The sequence below is a fragment of the Oncorhynchus keta genome, chromosome 27, assembly GCF_023373465.1.
Source record: "Oncorhynchus keta strain PuntledgeMale-10-30-2019 chromosome 27, Oket_V2, whole genome shotgun sequence".
NCBI classification, from domain to species: domain Eukaryota; kingdom Metazoa; phylum Chordata; class Actinopteri; order Salmoniformes; family Salmonidae; genus Oncorhynchus; species Oncorhynchus keta.
This window is the reverse complement of record NC_068447.1, coordinates 40,958,146-40,981,077: the sequence shown is the minus strand read 5'-3', so window position 1 is coordinate 40,981,077 and position 22,932 is coordinate 40,958,146. Positions and strand designations below refer to the sequence as shown.

At 41.5% G+C, this 22,932-nt stretch overlaps 1 protein-coding gene and 1 long non-coding RNA gene across 2 annotated transcripts; both read left to right on the top strand.

Annotated features, from left to right (window-relative positions):
* Positions 1–1,623: 1,623 nt before the first annotated feature.
* Positions 1,624–3,459, top strand: LOC118359490 (uncharacterized). Its single transcript, XR_004820682.2, has 4 exons — positions 1,624–2,012; positions 2,152–2,339; positions 2,463–2,516; positions 2,593–3,459. It is a non-coding gene; the product is annotated as an uncharacterized LOC118359490 (long non-coding RNA).
* A 4,849-nt stretch (positions 3,460–8,308) lies between these two features.
* LOC118360060 (natural resistance-associated macrophage protein 2-like) lies at positions 8,309–20,028 on the top strand. The gene is made up of 15 exons (XM_035739123.2): positions 8,309–8,519; positions 8,996–9,079; positions 11,141–11,286; positions 13,921–14,043; positions 14,683–14,802; positions 15,004–15,110; positions 15,204–15,342; positions 15,532–15,687; positions 15,926–16,084; positions 16,220–16,306; positions 17,253–17,372; positions 17,656–17,805; positions 18,217–18,290; positions 18,622–18,775; positions 19,493–20,028. Exons 1-15 carry the CDS (start codon positions 8,474–8,476, stop codon positions 19,598–19,600), a joined length of 1,773 nt encoding a protein of 590 aa, XP_035595016.1. The 5' UTR covers positions 8,309–8,473; the 3' UTR covers positions 19,601–20,028.
* Positions 20,029–22,932: the final 2,904 nt, after the last annotated feature.

The window sequence follows — 22,932 nt, the reverse complement described above, 5'->3', positions numbered from 1 at the left end:
AAACGTTGCCCCCTCTCACCTCCAATGGCTCAAACACGAGGAGCCTAGATACTGTATATTTCAATAAGGTGCAACTGCAAACCTACATTACAGCTTAGTCCATTCAATTCAGAGAAGAACGAACGGCTCTATAATTTGAACGGATCTTTTTGGTGAACTTCGGCTCCCTTATTTTCATACTGCTACTACTACTACTACTTTTCTCCAGACAACGATTATCTGTAGATATGGTATAAAACGTTATCTGAATATGGTAATTCCTCACTGCAGGAACAATTGGTCGTGAGGAGAGCCTCATTTTGTACGCCACAGTTCCCCAGTGTGTACAAAAATATAAATAATTGCAGGCGATCTAATTTCGTCAGGTAAAAATGTGTTTGAACTCACATTTCACTGTCTGACATAATGGTAGGCATACTTTTAGGCTGTACGTTAGAAATGTGTTCTTTTTCATGGTCTTTATTTGACTGTTCTCAAGGTAATTTACTCAAATTTGTATATGCAGATTTTAATCATGGACCATCTATACCCGGGTTGTAATCCAGTTAATCAGACCAACATCACATGCGCACTAGCACATGCGCACATGAAGCAGCTATGAAGATGTCATCCAAAAACATGGTAGACATTGGATGAATATAGAATGTTAATATCTTCCACTGTGAGTGATGGGGGAAAAACTCTGCCTCATTCAATGGATGTTTTGTGCACAAACGTGATGACTAATGTGTCTTATTAGGCATGTTCAAATCTGACTTCTCTATGTCGCGGTCTATGGAAATTGTATTTCTGGGCCGGGCGTCAGTTAAACTGCAGTACCAATGCAAAACTGTTGGAGCAGTCGAAACCGTGCTTCAACACCGGAACCCTGGCCCCTTGACTTTGCCCTGTGCTAGCTAACCTGCACACCTGACCGAGATTATATTCGGTTTCGATTTTGTATCAGACAATTAAAATCGTTGAAATAGTTGATTTGACAGAGGCTTTAACATAAATCCAACGGCACGTTTTGACGATCAAAACAACTTGTTCAAGTGTATTTGACTGACTGGTTGAATAGCTGTCTGTGTGGAGTGCCAACTCCACGTAAATGACAGGGTTCGAAGATCGTGAAATGTTTACATTTACATTTAAGGGTTCGAATGTCACATCCAGTGGAACAGCCACTTTACAATAGTGCATCCCCCTATTAGGTATTCCTTAAAAAGGTGTTGAATTATATTTGTGTTAGTGCTGAGCGGGAACTGTACTTCCTCAGTTGAGAAGAGCAGCTGATCAAAATGTTGTAAATGAAGATTACAAATACATTTAATGAGGTAGGGGTTTTTTGTCCAGACGGGAGATGACAAGTGCCTGGATTAGGTGCGCCGCTTCCTGTGTGAGGCAGGGTCGTAAATGTTGAATTATATTTGTGTTAGTGTGTTCAAAATGTTGTAAAAGCAAAGTCCCTCCAAACCGACACATATGTTACTGCCACTGCTACATAAATCATCGTTGTTACTATAGGCGACGTTACATAAATGTGTAAGCTACACTTATATGTACAACCTTTTATCTGCATTATTATAATCATCCACTTCGTTGCATATGCGTTGCTTCAATCGAGCGTCGTGTCCCTGCAGTGAACAGTGTTATCCTTAACATACTTGATTTCACATAGTAGTAACTATAAAATGGTGTGTGTGTGAACACTTGCAATTTCTTTCAACATTGAGCAGGATAGACAGCGAGTGAGAGGAAGAAATCAAAGACCTTGTGGACAAGGGCCCTGTCAGAGAGGTGGGCATGGGCCCCGTCAGAGAGATGGGCCCAATCAGAGGTCAAAGAGGTGGACATCAGAGAGAGGGACGCAGACTGCAGGGAACTGTTGTGTCTAATGAAGTCCGGGCCATCGTCGTTGACCATGTGGTAAACTGAGGCCTTACCATGGCAGAGGCTGCCAGATTAGTTCACCCCAATCTGAAACGATCAACTGTCAATTCGATCATGAGAACATTCCGGCAAGAAAACTGGTAAGTCTGCAGGATATGCACTATGCTTTACCATTATATTTACAGTCAATTACATATTGTAATGCATGTCCATTCACAACACATTTTACAATATTCATACAGTATGATCTATTGAAAGTATACTCTGTTCTACACTCAGAATTGATAGAAGACCCCATGGTGGTGGCCATGTGCCGACCGACCAGCAGTGTTGGAAATGGTGAGGGCCAGGAATAACATTTGTCTGTCCGAAATAAAGCAGGCCATTTGAGGAGAACGATGACACCTTTGCCAATGTGGCATCCACCAGCCTACCAACAATCACCTGCCTTTTTGAAGAGGCACCAGGTATCTATGAAACACATTTACTTGGTGCCTTTTGAGAGAAACAACGACCGGGTGAAACAGCTGTTCAGGTACAGCACTATATACTGTATTACTGTTCCTATTAATGCACATGATACTTCACAGGTCGCAGTTGCAAATGAGAACTGGTTCTCAACTAGCCTACCTGGTTAAATAAAGGTGAAATAATTTTTTTTTTTTAAACTAGCATATTGGAACTATACTGTAAAAATAACTAACCAAATTATATTTTTAGTGGGTGATTGTGCTTGATGCTGCTGTGAACCATCACAAGTTTATCTTTATTGATGAAGCGGGCTTCAACCTGGACAAAACTCAGCGCCGTGGGCGAAAACCTCATCGGCCAATGGGTGACCGCCGTGTGCCGCCCAATGTGGGGGAAACATCTCCATGTGCACCGCTATCTCTGAAGACGGTGTGGTAGGACGTAGGGCATTACTTGGATCCTGCAACGCTGCACACCTCATTGTGTTTCTCAATGAAATTGAGCAAGCCTGTCAAAGGTGACGGGGTCACCTATGTCATCGTGTGGGCCCATCCCCGATTCGTGACCCTATACCTGCTCCGATACTCTCCTTTCAGCATGGAGATGGAAGGTGTACGATCGCCATCCCCACCTTCCGTATGGCCATGGATGAGGCATGCGATGACTTCATTGAAGATTAGATTCGCCATGCCAAAAGGTTTTTCCCTTTTCCCGTGGTGCATGAATGATGAGGACTTTTACTGTGATGTGGATGAGAATTTATGGCCAAATGCTCAAGACAGGCTTGATGCAAATTAATGCATGCTAAATGTTTTATTTTAATTTAATTGGTTTAATTTAACATTTCATTCGACAGTACACCTAACAAAACAAATGCTTTATTTTTCAGATATAATTGGATGAATGATTGTAGAGGATGTCTTCATTGATCACACATTGGATAGATTCTGTTGAAATGATAGATTTTCAGAAAATTGTTGGGTAATGTAGGTGTATTGCATAATGTGATCTACTGTAATTTACAGAACTGTAGCATATTACTTTCAGCATTTCTAAGGGCGATTTGAAACAACTCAATTAAAAACATATTGTTGTGTTTTGGTGATTAAACCAATGTTCTCATTACATGTCACAATAAACATATATTTTTAATAAATGGTTGTGTAGTGATTAATGTACCAATGACAGGTTTTTAATGAAAGACTGGCTGCGTTACAAGTGTGACCAGTTTGGAGCTTTGTACCAAGAGTTGTGAAAATGTACCACGTACTTGTGAAAATAGTACCAAAGCGATTTTAAAAAACAAATCAATTTTCATCACGCTTTAAGGGAAGAGCATTTCACATGTACGTCACTTACACAAATTGCTGATTGGCAGAGAGAAATTGATGATAAAAACGTATGTGTTATGGCTTTTAACATCCCCTGCTATATTGTGGATTGAGAGTTACATGTCTAACAGAACACTGTGGGTGTTCTTTAATGGAAGCCTCTCCAACATAATCCAGGGCAGTTGTCTAGGCCCTTTACTTTTTTCAATCTTTACTAATGACCTGCCACTGTTACTGAGTAAAGTCTGTGTGTCTAGCTATGCTGATGACTCAACACTATACACACCAGCTACCACAGCAAGTGAAATCACCCAACACTTAACAAAGAGCTGCAGACATTTTCATAATGGGTGGCAAGAAATAAGTGAGTCCTAACATTTTTCCAAAACTAAAAGCATTGCATTTTGGCCAAATCATTCACTAAACCCTAAACCTCAACTAATCTTGAAATTAATAATGTAGAAATTTAACAAATTGAGGAGACTAAACTGCTTGGAGTAACTCTGAATTGTAAACTGTCATGGTCAAAACACGTTGATGCAACAGTAGCTAAAATGGGGAGAGGTCTGTCCATTATAAAGTGCTGCTCTGCCTTAACAGTGCTATCAACGAGGCAGGTCCTACAGGTCCTAGTTTTGTCACTCCTGGACTACTGTCCAGTCGTGTGGTCAGGTGCCACACAGAGTGACTTAGGAAAAATTACAATTGGCCCAGAACAGGGCAGCATGGATGGCCCGTAAATGTAAACAGAGAGCTAACATTAATCATATGCATGTCAATCTCTCCTGGCTCGAAGTAGAGGAGAGATTGATTTCATCACTACTTGTATTTGTGAGAAGTATTGACATGATGAAATGCACCGAGCTGTCTGTTTAAACTACTAAGACACAGCTCCGATTTTAATTTGGATTTTTTTTATTTCACCTTTATTTAACTAGGTAGGCCAGTTGAAAACAAGTTCTAATTTACAACTGCGACCTGGCCAAGATAAAGCAAAGCAGTGCGACAAAAACAACACAGTTACACATAAACAAATGTACAGTCAATAACACAATATCATTTTTTTTTAAAGATCTATGTACAGTGTGTGCAAATGTAGAAGAGTAGGGAATTAGGCAATAAATAGGCTATAGGGGCGAAATAATTACAATTTAGCATTAACACTGGAGTGATAGATGTGCAGATGATGATGTGCAAGTAGAGATACTGGGCTGCAAAAGAGCAAGAGGGTAAGTAATAATATGGGGATGAGGTAGTTGGGTGTACTATTTACAGATTGGCTGTGTACAGGTACAGTGATCTGTAATCTTCTCTGACAGCTGATGCTTAAAGTTAGTGAGGGAGATATAAGACTCCAGCTTCAGTGATTTTTGCAATTCGTTCCAGTCATTGGCAGCAGAGAACTGGAAGAAAAGGTGTACCCATGATGCCCATGCATACCCCACAAGACATGCCCCCAGAGATCTCTTCATAGTCCCGAAGTCCAGAACAGATTATGGGAGGCGCACAGTACTACATACAGTGCCTTGCGAAAGTATTCGGCCCCCTTGAACTTTGCGACCTTTTGCCACATTTCAGGCTTCAAACATAAAGATATAAAACTGTATTTTTTGTGAAGAATCAACAACAAGTGGGACACAATCATGAAGTGGAACGACATTTATTGGACATTTCAAACTTTTGTAACAAATCAGGTCGCAAAGTTCAAGGGGGCCGAATACTTTCACAAGGCACTGTAGAGCTATGACTACATGGAACTCTATTCCATATCAAGTAACTCATGCAAGCAGGGAAATCAGATTAAAAAAAAAACAGATACAAATACACATTATGGAACAACAGGGACTGTGAAGAGACACAGGCACAGACACACACATGATAACATACGCACTATACACACACGTATACATAGATTTTTGTTGTTGTAGATATGTGGTAGTAGAGTAGTGGCCTGAGGGTACACACTTAATGCATTGTAAAATCTTTTTTGTTTTATTGTGTATAGCTGCCTTCATTTTTCTAGACCCAAGGAAGAGTAATGGGGATTCATAATAAATACAAAATAGGCTAGCGTTAGCGCTCAGCATCCTTACGCTATTGGGTGTCAGTCAGAGTTATTTAACAGTACTTTTAGTAAATGGGCAAGCTAAGGATGTTGATTTAAATCATGATATTAGGAAAAGTGTTTATTTCCGGCGAGTGTATATGATGGGTTTCGTTTCTGTAAATAGATGGTTGGCTAGCCAGCTGAGACCGAAAAGAGAGAATGTTTTTCTGATTGTAGCCCATATCTTCTGACAGTGACACAGTGCCCCCCTGTGGACTGAAGCTGAACGTTACTACATTATATTAAACCCTGTTTAAATTAGCAATGTTGAGGTGGTAGAACTGACTAATATTCTTTGTGACTATTTGTAAAAAACTGCCCATTATGAAATTGGAGAAACAATTTAATTGTAGCTATGTAGATTTTTATCTGTCATGTTTGGAGTTGTGTTGCGGAAACTTGCATTTTTCTTTACAGTTGAGTTGCCATGGTCGTGTCCGTATACAGTAACTTTAAAGAGCAACTGCCCTTAAAAACCAACTTCTCATTTAGAAAACAGCATATGTTTTGGATTTTTTTGGGATCAATGTGAGTCAGAAACATTTATTATACTGTCAAAATTGACTACAAATTTTGATTGGATAATTTTGGTTGTAAAGTCAGTCTCGTCCAAAACTGAGTTTTGTGAGATTTATTGTCATGGCTGCATCACAATATAAATTAAGGTTGGGTTTGTTTCAATCTTGCCCACATGCTCACAGCTGGCAACACACAAGTAAATCATCAATATGGAGTGCAGGTGCACATGACCCGATTGTAATGCCTGTGGTAGTTAGGGGCTAGTTAGGGACCATGGATAAATTACACAATGCACATGGGGCAATATGTTAAAATTCCAATACCTAGATGCAAAAAGCAATGAGCAAAGTGATGGTGCTGTTTGTATGTGGCTGCTATGAAATCCAACTGTGTGTGCAGGTTATCAGGGGTGTATTCATTCTGCCGATTCTGTTGAAAAACATTCCTTAAAACCCCCTAGAGTCTTTTGACACACCGGTGCGGTAATCTAAGTAACATAATAAGAAAATCCCTATCAAAATCTATCAGTTTAAGCTAGAGATATGTTTTTTGTTGTTGTGTGGGCTGTGTCTCAATCCACCCTACTGGACTCATCTGAAGTCGGTACCGTCGATGTGTCAACTGACCACAAGTTCTCAATGGGATTAAGGTCTGGGGAGTTTCTTGGCCATGGACCCAAAATATCCATGTTTTGTTCCCTGAGCCACTTAGTTATCACTTTTGCCTTATGGCAAGGTGCTCCATCATGCTGGAAAAGGCATTGTTCGTCACCAAACTGTTCCTGGATGGTTGGGAGAGGTTGCTCTCAGAGGATGTGTTGGTACCAGTTTTTATTCATGGCTGTGTTCTTAGGCAAAATTGTGAGTAAAGACCACTCCCATGGCTGAGAAGCAACCCCACACATGAAGGGTCTCAGGATGCTTTACTGTTGGCATGACACAGGACTCATCAGCGCTCACCTTGTCTTCTCCGGACAAGCTTTTTTCCGGATGCCCCAAATAATCGGAAAGGGGATTCTTCAGAGAAAATTACTTTACCCCAGTCCTCAGCAGTCCAATCCCTGTACCTTTTGCAGAATATCAGTCTGTCCCTGATGTTTTTCCTGGAGAGAAGTGGCGTCTTTGCTGCCCTTCTTGACACCAGGCCATCCTCCAAAAGTCCTCGCCTCACTGTGCGTGCAGATGCACTCACACCTGCCTGCTGCTATTCCTGAGCAAGCTCTGTACTGGTGGTGCCCAGATCCCACAGCTGAATCAACTTTAGGAGACAGTCCTGACGCTTGTTGGACTTTCTTGGGCGCCCTGAAGCCTTCTTCACAACAATTGAACCGCTCTCCTTGAAGTTCTTGATGATCCAATGAATAGTTGATTTAGGTGCAATCTTACTGGCAGCAATATCCTTGCCTGTGAAGCCCTTTTTGTGCAAAGCAATGACCTGTGTTAACGAGAGAATCACTGACATGATGTCAGCTGGTCCTTTTGTGGCAGGGCTGAAATGCAGTGGAAATGTTTTTGGGGGATTCAGTTCATTTGCATGGCAAAGAGGGACTTTGCAATTAATTGCAATTCAGCTGATCACTCTTCATAACATGCAGGAGTATATGCAAATTGCCATCATACAAACTGAGGCAGCGGACTTTGAAAATTTATATTTGTGTCATTCTCAAAACTTTTGGCCATGACTGTACCAATTGGATACCACGAAATTGGGGAGAAAAAGGGCTAAGAAATATATATATAAATAAAATGTATATTATAAAATCAAATAAAATGGTTATTGTGTTCCTACCGAGATCTTAGCACTTGTCGTGAACACTCCATGGGAGAACCTCAATTGCATACTCTTTGGGTCCTCTCGCCTCGTTCTCAAAACCCATTGGAGGAGAAGGTTTGAGAACTAGGCGAGAAGAGAGAGAGGACGCGAGTAAAATACCATTGAGATCCTTCCCATTTCGTTCCTCCGAGGTAGATAAGTTGTTCCCTCTGATCACTCCGGGTCCGACATGATATGAACGCAGCATCAACTGCCACACAAAGTAGGCTATTCCAAAACAGGAAGTCATATTATTTACCTGAATACCTGACTGCACCTGCATGATCATACCCATGTCGTCCACGAGGACCTATTAATTAATGGACAGGTAGCCTACCTTTTGACTTTGAAGAAGACAAGGATGAAGCGATTCAGTTCATCAAAATTCGTAGCTTTTCTGACGACAGGTAAGGTGACAGTAGAGCTGAAATATCTCAGCGCTAGCTGCGAGGGTGACATGTGTCAGACCTTAGCGGCACTATTTGATATGTTACATAGATGGACTTTAAAAAAATATGTGAAGCGTACTGTACAGAAAATGTGCTTATGGTTATGTTCAATGCATGCTTCTTTTGCTCTTTCCTTATTCAGTGCATGAAGTATAAAAAAATATTTCCATTGTTATCATAATTTTATGAATTGTTGATCAAGTAAAAAAAGTTAATGGTTTTTATTTGACTCAGTCAGTCCAATTGTTTTGTGGGTGGCATTTTTTCAGCTAAACCCTGTAATTTACAGTAGGCCTATGTGGGAAGTCCCAGTTCTCTTTGCATGGGGTGGATTAGTTTTGTGTACATTAGGCTAGTATACTTTTTGTGAAAATTGTTTGCCTACCACACCATAATCTACCCTAAATTATAACTCTGTGTGTTACTGTTTTCAGACAGAACCCCCCATCCTGAGAACATCCACATCTCCTCACTACCTCCTAGTGTTCCTACAGACCAGGAGCTAACGCATGGAGAAGGTAAGGGAGCCATAGAATTCGAACAGTATAAAGTGTATTCTATGGTAGGAGCAGCAGAGAAGAAACCGCTTAATTTCTGTGACATTGACTTGTTGTGTCAATGGCAGTCCATTTGAAGTCAGGTTGCACAGAGGTTGGTTTGTCATGCACACACATCTCAGAAACCATACTGTGTAAGTCGGCTACATGTTACAGAAAATAAACTTGCTTTGCTTGCTTACAGTCCGGTTTTTGAGATCTACAGTACCAGTCAAAAGTTTGGACACACCTACTCATTCAAGGTTTTTTTACTTTATTTTTTTACTATTTTCTACATTGTAGAATAATAGTGAAGACATCAAAACTATGAAATAACACATGGAATCATGTCGTAACCAAAACAGTGTTGAACAAATCAAAATATATATTTTAAATTTGAGATTCCTCAAAGTAGCCACCCTTTGCCTTGATGACAGCTTTGTACATTTTTGGCATTCTCTCAACTAGCATCATGAGGTAGTTATCTGGAATACTTTTCAATTAACAGGTGTGCCTTGTTAAATGTTAATTTGTGGATTTTCTTTCCTTCTTAATGCGTTTGAGCCAATTGGTTGTGTTGTGACAAGGTAGGGATGATAGCCATATTTGGTAAAAGACCAAGTCCATATTATGGCAAGAACAGCTAATATAAGCAAAGAGAAACGACAGCCCATCATTACTTTAAGACATGAAGGTCTGTACAATTTAAAGAACTTTGAACGTTTCTTCAAGTGCAGTTGCAAAAACCATCAAGCGCTGTGATGAAACTGGCTCTCATGAAGACCACCACAGGAAAGGAAGACCCAGAGTTACCTCTGCTGCAGAGAGTAAGTTCATTAGAATTAATTGCACCTCAGATTGCAGCACAAATATATGCTTCACAGAGTTCAAGTAACAGACACATGAGTCAGGCCTTCATGGTCAAATTGCTGCAAAGAGACCACTACTAAAGGACACCAATAAGAAGAGACTTGCTTGGGCCAAGAAGGAGGAGGTGTGGGGGTGCTTTGCTGGTGACAATGTCTGTGATTTATTTTGAATTCAAGGCACACTTAACCAGTATGGCTACCACAGCATTCTGCAGCGATACGCATTCCATCTGGTTTGCACTTAGTGGGACTACCATTTGTTTTTCAACAGGACAATGACTCAAAACATACCTCCAGGCTGTGTAAGGGCTATTTGACCAAGGAGAGTGTGGAGTGCTGCATCAGATGACCTGGCCTCCACAGTCACCCAACCTCAACATAATTGAGATGGTTTGGGATAAGTTTGACCGCGGAGTGAAAGAAAAGCAACCAACAAGTGCTCAGCATATGTGGGAACTCCTTCAGGACTGTTGGAAAAGCACTCCTCATGAAGCTGGTTGAGAGAATGCCAAGAGTGTACAAAGCTGTCATCAAGGCAAAGGGTGGCTACTTTTGAACAATCTAAAATATATTTTGGTTGGTTTTAACACTTTCTTTGGTTACTACATGATTCCATATGTGTTATTTCATAGTTTTTTGATGTCTTCACTCTTATTCTACAATGTAAAAAATAAAGAAAAACTCATGAATGAGTAGGTGTTCAAACCTTTGACTGGTACAGTATATCACACAGCAAGCAAACGTTTGAGTTGTGTCCTTTGGACTGCCACTGAAACAGCCAGTCAAAGTTGAGTGTTGTTATAAAAGTACTTTCTTGCTGCTGGCTCAAATAACTTTCAGGTTGGCTTGTGCTTTTCAATGTTGCACGGTATTTGTTCTTGCAATCAAATCTATATGACTGGATTATATTTATTGCAATCAGCATGGTTGGATTCCAGCCATGATACAGTTTTACTATAGGCACCACTGAGTTCATACTTGCCTGCTCAGCTGTACTGACAGGAAGGAACCAAATGTTATACTTCCTTGATGACATTACTGCGCTGTAAAAGTTGCAGTTGTAAAAGTTGCAGTTGTAAAACAAAATTGTGCACGTTCTGTGACCTGACGTAATAGCCTGAACTGGTTTGACTGAGTTGTTCAGCTATGTTAATGAGTGTGTCTCTTATTTCAGGAGACATGGCACAGGGGAAAGCAGATGAGACCACACAGACACAGCGAGGAGCCCTCTCTGTCTTTCCAGAGGGCCAGAATGGGGGAACTGATGTATCTAGTACCTATTTTCACCATAAGGTCCCCATTCCAGATGATGACAGTCAGGTATGAGAGAGAAAGGTCTCAGACTGCCTCTCTTAGAATCTCAATCGTACTATGATTTGCTGGTCTGTTCAAAGTGAATAGACTTGGCTTACTTACATTTACATTACATTTAAGTCATTTAGCAGACGCTCTTATCCAGAGCGACTTACAAATTGGTGCATTCACCTTATGACATCCAGTGGAACAGCCACTTTACAATAGTGCATCTAAATCTTTTAAGGGGGGTGAGAAGGATTACTTTATCCTATCCTAGGTATTCCTTAAAGAGGTGGGGTTTCAGGTGTCTCCGGAAGGTGGTGATTGACTCCGCTGTCCTGGCGTCGTGAGGGAGTTTGTTCCACCATTGGGGAGCCAGAGCAGCGAACAGTTTTGACTGGGCTGAGCGGGAACTGTACTTCCTCAGTGGTAGGGAGGCGAGCAGGCCAGAGGTGGATGAACGCAGTGCCCTTGTTTGGGTGTAGGGCCTGATCAGAGCCTGGAGGTACTGAGGTGCCGTTCCCCTCACAGCTCCGTAGGCAAGCACCATGGTCTTGTAGCGGATGCGAGCTTCAACTGGAAGCCAGTGGAGAGAGCGGAGGAGCGGGGTGACGTGAGAGAACTTGGGAAGGTTGAACACCAGACGGGCTGCGGCGTTCTGGATGAGTTGTAGGGGTTTAATGGCACAGGCAGGGAGCCCAGCCAACAGCGAGTTGCAGTAATCCAGACGGGAGATGACAAGTGCCTGGATTAGGACCTGCGCCGCTTCCTGTGTGAGGCAGGGTCGTACTCTGCGGATGTTGTAGAGCATGAACCTACAGGAACGGGCCACCGCCTTGATGTTAGTTGAGAACGACAGGGTGTTGTCCAGGATCACGCCAAGGTTCTTAGCGCTCTGGGAGGAGGACACAATGGAGTTGTCAACCGTGATGGCGAGATCATGGAACGGGCAGTCCTTCCCCGGGAGGAAGAGGAGCTCCGTCTTGCTGAGGTTCAGCTTGAGGTGGTGATCCGTCATCCACACTGATATGTCTGCCAGACATGCAGAGATGCGATTCGCCACCTGGTCATCAGAAGGGGGAAAGGAGAAGATTAATTGTGTGTCGTCTGCATAGCAATGATAGGAGAGACCATGTGAGGTTATGACAGAGCCAAGTGACTTGGTGTATAGCGAGAATAGGAGAGGGCCGAGAACAGAGCCCTGGGGGACACCAGTGGTGAGAGCGCGTGGTGAGGAGACAGATTCTCGCCACGCCACCTGGTAGGAGCGACCTGTCAGGTAGGACGCAATCCAAGCGTGGGCCGCGCCGGAGATGCCCAACTCGGAGAGGGTGGAGAGGAGGATCTGATGGTTCACAGTATCGAAGGCAGCCGATAGGTCTAGAAGGATGAGAGCAGAGGAGAGAGAGTTAGCTTTAGCAGTGCGGAGTGCCTCCGTGATGCAGAGAAGAGCAGTCTCAGTTGAATGACTAGTCTTGAAACCTGACTGATTTGGATCAAGAAGGTCATTCTGAGAGAGATAGCGGTAGAGCTGGCCAAGGACGGCAGTGTTGATTACGTTGCGTTAAAATAACGACAATAGCTGGCTAGCTAACCTAGAAAATCGCTCTAGACTACACAATTATCTTTGATACACAGACTGCTATGTAGCTAGCTATGTAGCTAGCTACGATCAAACAAATCAAACCGTTGTGCTGTAATGAAATGAAATGAAAATGTGATACTACCTGTGGAGCGAAGCGGAATGCGACCGGGTTGTTGAGTGCGGAAGTTCTATTCAGTAGACGTTGGCTAGCTGTTGGCTAGCTAGCAGTGTCTCCTACGTTAAGGACGACAAATAGCTGGCTAGCTAACCTCGGTAAATTAAGATAATCACTCTAAGACTACACGCTCTAAACTACACAATTATCTTGGATACGAAGACAGCAAAGACAACTATGTAGCTAGCTAACACTACACTAATCAAGTCGTTCAGTTGAGTGTAATATTTTCTACAGTGCTGCTATTCGGTAGACGGTGGACGTTTGCTAGCTGGCTAGCTGCTGGGCAGATAGCAGTGTAGACTACGTTAGGACGACGAAATACGAAGTTGCAATAGAAGTGCTGACTGTTTCACTTTGTTGTCCTCTTTCTTTTCCTTTTTCTTCTGTCCTTCTTTTGTCCTTATTTTGTCTTCCTTTCTTCTGTTAACTAGATATTTTTTGTTGTTATTCTTTGTAAGCTAGCTAGCTTCTTCCAGGAGAGTCCCTAGCAACTGCTTAGCAACAAGTAAACAATTCTGCTAGCAATTCAGCTAGCTAAGATAACTGTACAATTTTATGAAAAATAGTTAATTTTTCAAAAGCCTGTCTTTTTTGGTTTGTTCCTTGTTTTGTCTTCTATTGAGTCTTGCAGTTTTCTCTTGATTTTTTTCGATTTTTTCACTCTAAAAAAACATTTAAATCTCAATATATACAGGAGCTCATTTTTCAGCAGCTGCTCAAATTTAGAACTCCGGAACACAAGGTTTTGTTTTGAATACTTGATTTTGATGTATTACTTTTAGCTCATAGTGGAGCAAAGGGCCTCAAAAGTGCATCAGAATATATACTTTACATTTTGAAAATGTTGTTTTGGAGCAATAAATGTTTAAACCCTTATTCCTCCCTCCTGGTTTAGACGTGGTTCAGTTTCCGTAAGCTATGGGCCTTCACAGGACCTGGGTTCCTGATGAGCATCGCCTACCTAGACCCAGGAAATATAGAGTCAGACCTGCAGTCAGGTGCTAAAGCAGGATTCAAGGTACATGAAGGTTCAACGTTCTATTCAAACCCAAAAGGCTAGTTTCATAGACCAGATTAAGCATTATTCCTGGACTAAAAAGCAAGCTCAATGGAAAATCTCTCTTCCAAAAGTGCAATTTACACTAGGCAAATTTAAATTAATTTAATAAAGCCTTTATTTTATTTTTTATTTTATTTAACCTTTTATTTAACTAGGCAAGTCAGTTAAGAACACATTCTTATTCATAATGACAGCCTACCAAAAGGCCTACTGTGGGGATGGGGGCCTGGGATAAAAAACAACAACAATATAAATATAGGACAAAACACACATCACAACAAGAGAGACAAAACTACATAAAGAGAGACCTATAAGATGACAACATAGCAAGGCAGCAACACATGACAATACAGAGAGAGAGAGAGCTAGCACTGGAGTTATTTGATCACATTTGGGTTTTTTTGGGGGGGGGGGGTTCAGGTCAAGATTATAGCTGATGTATTTGACTAGCTGTTGGACAGAGGAGTAGACTTAATCTGGGTCAGGGAAATCTGCCTTTTTAAAGAACAAATTCGGAAAAATGTTGCGTTATGATTAGAAACGTTTGTGTGTGTATCATAGATGGATGACATCTCTGTTCTCCTCCAATGTATTCAGCTGTTGTGGGTTCTTCTGGGAGCCACCATCATTGGTCTGCTGTTGCAGAGGCTGGCAGCCAGACTGGGTGTGGTCACTGGGATGCACCTGGCAGAAGTCTGCAACCGCCAGTACCCCACCGTGAGTCTCCATTTTGTCGCTCACACTCTCTGAGAAACCCGACCAATATTGAATGAACTAAATCAAATTCTTCCACAGCCTTTAATACAGTTGCTCATCAAATATATATTTTTTTTTTGTACTAGTCTACAACTGTTGCTTTGTATTGGATGTCAAATGTTTCAGAATGTTGTTCAATTCATGTATTTCTCTTCTGCCTAGGTGCCACGCATTGTCCTGTGGTTGATGGTGGAGCTGGCCATCATAGGTTCAGACATGCAGGAGGTCATAGGTTGTGCCATTGCATTCAACCTCCTCTCCTCTGGCAGGTAGATGACAGTACTGGACTATAGCCTATTACAGAATAGGGAGTATAGTGATATTGGTTACCCTAAATGATTTGTTACGTCCTGTGTCTACAGGATACCTTTGTGGGGGGGTGTTCTCATCACCATCATTGACACATTTGTGTTCCTCTTCCTGGACAAGTATGGTCTGAGGAAACTTGAGGCCTTTTTTGGGGTCCTTATTACAATCATGGCCATCACCTTTGGATATGAGGTACACAAGGCTTGACTGTCATTTCGATTCTTTTGTGGAGGGATTGTGGATGTACCCTGTACATGTACGCTGCCTGCCTTGTAGCAGTGATACCTGTACTCTCTGAGTGGACGAGCATTGTCCCTCTCGGTATGTGATGGTCTAATGTAGATGAAGGTTGTGGTGACCTCTGACCTCTTTTCCTCCCAGTATGTGACTGTGCGTCCGGACCAGGGGGAGCTGCTCAAGGGGATGTTTATGCCGTACTGTGAAGGCTGTGGTCCTGTGCAGCTGGAGCAGGCTGTGGGCATCGTAGGGGCTGTCATAATGCCCCACAACATCTACCTGCACTCTGCCCTCGTCAAGGTAGCCATGGAAGACCACAGTGGCTCTATTTTAGAATCATATTCGATATTTTTCCACTCAATCACAATTATACTATCACTGTTGTATAGTCTTGCAATGTTTTATTCTGTAATAATGATTTTGTGGAGATATCGACAATCAAGAAACTGTTGTAGTGTGTCCGTTGATGATCGTAGAATGGTAGTGATTGTGGAATTCCTTTCTGTCTATAAGTGTGATTCTGTTGGACAATGCTCAGTCTCGACAGATTGATCGTTCCAGTAAGAAGGAGCTCAAGGAGGCCAACAAATACTTCTTCATTGAGTCGACCATTGCACTCTTCCTCTCTTTCCTCATCAACGTATTTGTGGTGGCTGTCTTTGCCGAGGCTGTCTATGGACGCACAAACATTGAAGTGGTGCGTATGTAGCTACTCTGTATGGTACTAAGGAACTAATCATTGGATTGTACAATACATGAACAATGAGTTGCTGCTAAGCCACTGTTGTTTTTGTAATTCTTAACAACATGTCTTTATTGCTCTTCATTTCAGCATGACATCTGTAATGCAACTGGTATTCTTCACCTAGATCTGTTCCCCTTGAACAATGAGACACTGCAGGTGGACATCTACAAAGGCGTAAGGCTGCACTTTCATCCTCAGGCTGAATGCCACCATTTTGATTTTTTTCCCCTGTTATTCTAGCTTGGTCCCAGATCTGTTGTGCCAGGTGACAGTATTTGGCAAAACAATGATCATAGGAAATTATACTGAACAAAAATATAAACGCAGCTTGTAAAGTGTTGGTCCTATGTTTTATCAGCTGAAATAAAATATCCTAGAAATGTTCCATATACACAAAAAGCTTATTTCTCTCACATTTTGTGCACAAATTTGTTTACATCCCTGGTAGTGAGCATTTCTCCTTTGCCAAGATAATCAAGCCACCTGACCGGTGTGGCATATCATGACACTGATTAAAGAGCATGATCATTACACAGGTGTACCTTGTGCTGGGGACAATAAAAGGCCACTCTATAATGTGCCGTTTTGTCACACAACACAATGCTACAGATGTATCAAGTTTTGAGGGAGTGTGCAATTGGCATGCTGACCTCAGGAATGTCCAATGTCATTTTAGAGAACTTGGCAGTATGTCCAACCGGTTTCACAACCGCAGACCAAGTGTAACCACGCCAGCCCAGGACCTCCACATCTGGCTTCTTCACCTGCGGAATTGTTTGAGGAGGTGGGGTGCTGCTGAGGAGTATTTAAGTCTGTAATAAAGCCCTTTTGTCGGGAAAACTCATTCTGATTGGTTAAGCCTGGCTCCCCAGTGGGTGGGCCTATGCCCAGTCATGTGAAATCCTTATATTAGGGTCTAATAAATGTATTTGAATTGAATGATTTCCTTATATTAACTGTAACTCTGTAAAATCTTTTGAAGTTGTTGCATGTTGCGTTTTATATTTTTGTTCAGTATACATAGTCTTTCATTACCATACTCCCAGGTCTTGTTTATGACTCTGCTGTTGGGCTAGGTGTTTTCCTGACACAACACCGAATGTTATCCCTATCATTACAGGGAGTGGTTCTGGGCTGTATTTTTGGCCCTGCAGCACTATATATCTGGGCTGTGGGCATCCTGGCAGCAGGTCAGAGTTCAACCATGACCGGGACCTACTCAGGACAGTTTGTCATGGAGGTGTGTGCAAGAACTCATTCATTCATTCAAGGTCAATTGAATTGAGAGATAAGATCGACTTTGAGTCAACCCCTGGAGAAATTTGATTAAAAAAAATGCTAATTGCTTTAGCTGTCTCTAACTAAAGGATATCAGTCAGATAGGCTGTGGTGTGTTTGTGATGGCACAAAGTTAAAACGACAGTGGCTCAGCTCTGTCATCACAAACACACACCAGACATTATATAAAACCCTACATTAGCTCAATGAAAGTCACAGATCTTGAACCCATTCTGTCCCTACAGGGATTTTTGAACCTGCGCTGGTCCCGTTTCTCCCGGGTGCTGCTGACCCGCTCCATCGCCATCACGCCCACCCTGCTGGTGGCCATCTTCCAGGACGTCACCCACCTGACGGGCATGAACGACTTCCTGAATGTGCTGCAGAGCATGCAGGTTATTTGTTTTTACCTTTTTTTAACCGAGTGAGTCAGGTCAGACGGCAGTGCATGCAAATCCGCTAACCTTAACCCTAGTTTAATGTCCACATCCCGGTTCAACCCTAACCGTAACCCTACACCTAGCTTCACATTGACATCCTGGTTCAACTCAACCTATCCTCAACCACAACCCTAACCCCAACCCTAGCTTCATGTCCACATCCTGGTTCAACTGTAAACCTAGCCTCAACCACAATCCTAACCCTAAATCTAATCCTAACTTCATGTCCACACCCCAGGTTGACCCTAACCCCAACCCCAGGCATTTTAACAGAGTAGTTGGCTGATAGTTGAAACATCTATTGGGGATTGTCAACTTCAAGTGGGACCCCTTCTCATGGCTGCTTTCTTTCTCTCTCACTCACAGCTGCCGTTTGCTTTGATTCCCATCCTCACTTTCACCAGTTTATCCTCCCTCATGAGTGAATTTGCCAATGGATTGTAAGTATACCACAATTAGAGTGAAAACTATAACATTTGAGCTGCATTACATGTTACGTAACGTACGATAATATGAGGGGCGGCAGGGTAGCCTAGTGGTTAGAGCATTGGACTAGTAACCGGAAGGTTGCAAGTTCAAACCCCCGAGCTGACAAGGTACAAATCTGTCGTTCTGCCCCTGAACAGGCAGTTAACCCACTGTTCCTAGGCCGTCATTGAAAATAAGAATTTGTTCTTAACTGACTTGCCTAGTTAAATAAAGATAAAATGAGAAGATTACAAGTTTTTTTTTTATGCAACTGACTTCTGTTACTATCCATTCTCCTTTCAGATTTTGGAAGATTGGGGGAGGAGTTGTGATCTTGTTGGTGTGTTGTATCAACATGTACTTTGTAGTCATCTATGTGACCTCTCTGAACAGTGTGTGGCTGTACGTGTTGGCTGCTTTTCTCTGCATAGCATATTTGGGATTTGTGGGTTACCTGGTAAGTATTTTTTACATTTGAAATAAATGCTGTTTTCTGTATTTAGCTTTTTGTGTGGTCATGTTTCCATGTCTTTGCGAAGCATACCAAACCAGAAGTGTTATTTTGAGGACCACTTTAATCTTCAACCACTGAGTCAGTTATTAAAGGTCCAATGCAGCTGTTTTTATCTAAACTTCAAATCATTTCTGGGTGCCAAGTAAGTACCTTACCGTGATTGTTTTCAATTGAAATTGTCAAAACTAAGCAAAAATAGCTTCTCCGTAGAGAGCAATTTCTTGAGCAAGAATTTTGCCATGACTGTCTGGGAGTGGTCTGAGTGGGGAGGGGGAAATGGAAAACTAGCTGTTATTGGGAGAGAGGTTTGGATTCCTTTCTTATTGGGCTATTAACTATTTACCGCCTCGTGAGGTCACCAGGCAGGCCAAAACTCCATCCAACTACAACAGGCTGAAATTTCAGGCATTCTTTTCATACAGCTCTTACACTTACAAAGGGAAGTATCATCATTTTCACAGTATTATTCCAACCTTATAGTGTGAAAATAGACATCAAACAGGCAAATCACTTTTTTTTTACTCCACTGGGCCTTTAAACTTTTAACAAACTTTGTGTGAGGACAGTTGTATGTGTAGGAATGCGGTCCTGGCAGTAGAATGATTATACGTTGTACTGGTTCTCTTACACCACTCTCCCCATCTCTCTCTCTCCCTCTAGACGTGGTTATGTCTGATAGCGCTGGGTGTGTCCTGTCTGGATGTGACCTGCAGGGTCAGGGACGACACCACGGTTCTGATAGAGCAGCAGCCAGAGTTTGACTCCTGAGCATGGTTCCTTCCTGCATGTGTGTATGTGTGTGAGGCTATGGGAGGAGCCTTGGGATATTTGAAGGTGCTACTGTACAGATTGTAAGATTTGTTTACAATTTTGAAATGACTAATGTTCTGTAATGATATTTGCCTTTATGACAATTGTTATTTAAGGAATATGCAAGAATTAAATAACATTTCATTAATTATTTCACTTTTGTATGTATTGAATTTTAAGATAATTGCCATATTAATGATCATACTAGGACTTTGATTTGTGAGGAATTTAGAAAAGGATTGTGAAATGGTACTGTACACTGTAAATGTCTATCTATTTACTCTGAATTAATTACACCCTGAAATTGTTAAAAAACGCAAATAAATGCTCCCATTTTTTATGTCCTGGTCAATGAGATTTACCATGGAAAAAATGGTTTCATAATGTATGTGTCTAGTATTCCTCAACTCCGCCACAGGGAGACACTGTGGATTCAAACTGAGGGTAATGTTTGAAAAGTACCAGTACTGTAGTCTACAACAACAAACATGGAATGCCATGAACGTTAACATATTGTAAAATGTATCACCATAGTGTTTTTACCTGTAGGTCCACCATGATGATTTTATTTAACCTCATGTCTTCTTTATTGCTTCCATATGCAATTGCTACCGTTCTGTATGCATCAAGTTCCCATTCACAGCTAATGTTGTTGATTTTTGGAATTCTTATGCTGGTATGAACAATTGTGTCATTACATTTCCTGTAGCAATCACTGGTATAAGAGTTAAGCATATTCCAGACTGGAAGGTCAGTGACCTTTTTAAGAAGGAAGGCCAGAGCAGACAGACAGGTTTTCTTGACATTGTGGCGGCGGGAACTTTTTCCTGTCATGGCGCCAGCAGCCTTCTGTAAGGAGGGAGAGTCTTCCCACCTCCCCTCTGTGTTTTTGTTTTTCTCAATGAGCCGATCTCTCCCTGTGTCGGGCTCTCTCACAGCCTGTCCAGCAGGCCCCTTTCCTGGAAACATAGCCCAGCAGAGGCCACTAAGGGGCAGAGGAGGGAGGCCAGGGCGGCTTCTTCCAGGAAATCGCATGATCCTGGACCTAAAGTCCCAGTCCTACAATAAAACCTAAGAAGTGACCAATCTCCATGGTATCAGGATGCTATTGACAATGTTGCACAGTTCTGTAAGTAAGTATTGAGGCACACATGGGACATGTATGCTATATTTCCTGAGTGATTGGAGATATGTAATATGGTTAATTGCAGTTTTGTAGGAATAGAAACTACAACATCCGGTGTGTTTATTTATTTTTTATTCTGAACAATATATTCTCATATCAATATTGTTATATAATTTAATTTTTTTTTAACAGAATTTATTAAGATGAAGTTCGATGGTGAATAGATAATTATCTGCTAATTTTTGTTGTTTTGTACAAAGATTGATGTTTGATGTCATGTGAAACAGGTGAAGGATGGACCGGTAGAAGCTATATTTGCCCCAGGATGCTTTAACCCTTAATCCTCTGCTGTTGACTAAGATTGGAACAAAATTAAATATTTGAAAATGACTCTGTCATTTATTAAGTCTAATTAAACATTTTAAAACACTTTGCTTGAAACGTATTTATATTTCTAACAATTATAGCAAACAATTTTCCTCAATTATCATTCAATGATTATTCTGAAAATTCTTTGCTGTTATGAACCATCATGTAGGCTGTGTGTACATTAGTTGCAGTGCAATTGCAACACCATCATTTACTTTGTAATCTACTTCATTTGAGTTAATACTACTAATAAAAACTTTACATAATTTAAGGCAATGTTGCAGGATGATATATGACCCATTCCTTAATCCTACACTTCTGTTCTTTTGCTTTTTGTTTGTGAATTTTTGGTTTTTGTTGTGCACTTGTGTGCCACTTTGAAAGTCAGAATCAACACAGGGCCTCAGCACCAGCTGCCCAACTCCTCTCTCTCTCTGTGTCTTTATAGTTCTCCCTCTCTCTCTCTCTTTTGCTGTCTCTCTCTCTCTCTCTCTCTTTCTCTCTCTCTCTCTCTCTCTCTCTCTCGCTGTGTGTATGTCTCTCTTAGCTTGGAGGAATGCAAAGACAACATGACCAGGAGTTTGAAAGTTTCATTCGTGTAATCAGGTATCCAGTTCAACTTCGAACCTCATGACATTTTCCAGGTCATCCAGTTCATGCAAATGTTACATTACTTCACATTGCATCTGTGTTGCTGTCTAAAAACAGTCAACGCAGGAATGTAAACAGCTGTGCCATTCTTGTTCACGACTTGGACTTGGTTATGTGGTTCGGGTTCTGTTCCCGGATTCACGATTCTGGCAGTAGAGCCACAGATTTTTTATTTCTCTGCTTTAGTGTTGTTTCTTTATGACTAACCTGACTAGCATATTTTGTATTTTGCTTCCTGTCCTCACTTTTGCCTCCTTAGCTCAGTGCTCCTGTTAGGACACACAGGTTTGCTTCCAAAACATTCCACAACCACAAGAGATGCAGAATTCCCTGATTTATTTCCCTCTGTGTGCATGTCCATAAACATTTAGTCTGGGGAGATCTTCTTTCCATTCATTCACAGGCACAGCATACACCTACCTCACATCCCATAGAGACATTCACAGCTCAATGCGCCCGGGACTGCACTAAAGGAGAGTGTTCTGAAATTCACTCACTGGTGCTGTTGAAAATGTTATTGTATAGTATATGGCCATTATTAGATGCTTTCATCCAAAGCAGTCATACAGTCATCCATGCATATATTTTACGTATGGGTGGTCCTGGGAATCAAAACCAAATTCTGGTGTTGCAAGCGCCATACTCTACCAGCTGATCTTCAGAGGACCACACTGAGCTACAACACACACCGGTGGATGCTCAGCATCTCATAGCTGTCAAAAGCAATTAAAAATGCATCAAGAAATACATTCATTCATCAATTTCTGTGGGTTGTGTAGTGCTGGTGTAATGTATTTTTTGGTCAGCAATCAAAAATAGAAACAACAGTGAAACTCACGAAGTATGTGATGCACTGCACTGCAATTCACAATTTAAAAAATGCTTGGCTACCTCTTCAATGATCTGCATATTAGGAAGTGTTGTCAGGTTGTAGTGCTGGCAAATTACAACAAAACAGATTATCATAGTTACGATGCACATACATATATTTAGCAAAAAAAAGGAAACAATCATATACTGTGCATAAACTTGAATGATTCTTATGACCAGAAGTAATGTTCTTTTGTCATTACTGCAATTACTGAAGTACTGTGTATTTCAATGAATTAAAGATTGATAATATCAATGACAATATCAAATAAAA

What these genes read in the sequence shown, in the direction of transcription:
- LOC118360060 (XM_035739123.2), top strand. Translation starts at nt 8,474, where the DNA reads ATGAAGCGATTCAGTTCATCAAAATTCGTAGCTTTTCTGACGACAG. An exon ending in CGTAGCTTTTCTGACGACAG is followed by an intron (nt 8,520 to 8,995) that starts GTAAGGTGACAG and finishes TACTGTTTTCAG; the next exon opens with ACAGAACCCCCCATCCTGAG. An exon ending in GACGCACAAACATTGAAGTG is followed by an intron (nt 16,085 to 16,219) that starts GTGCGTATGTAG and finishes TCTTCATTTCAG; the next exon opens with CATGACATCTGTAATGCAAC.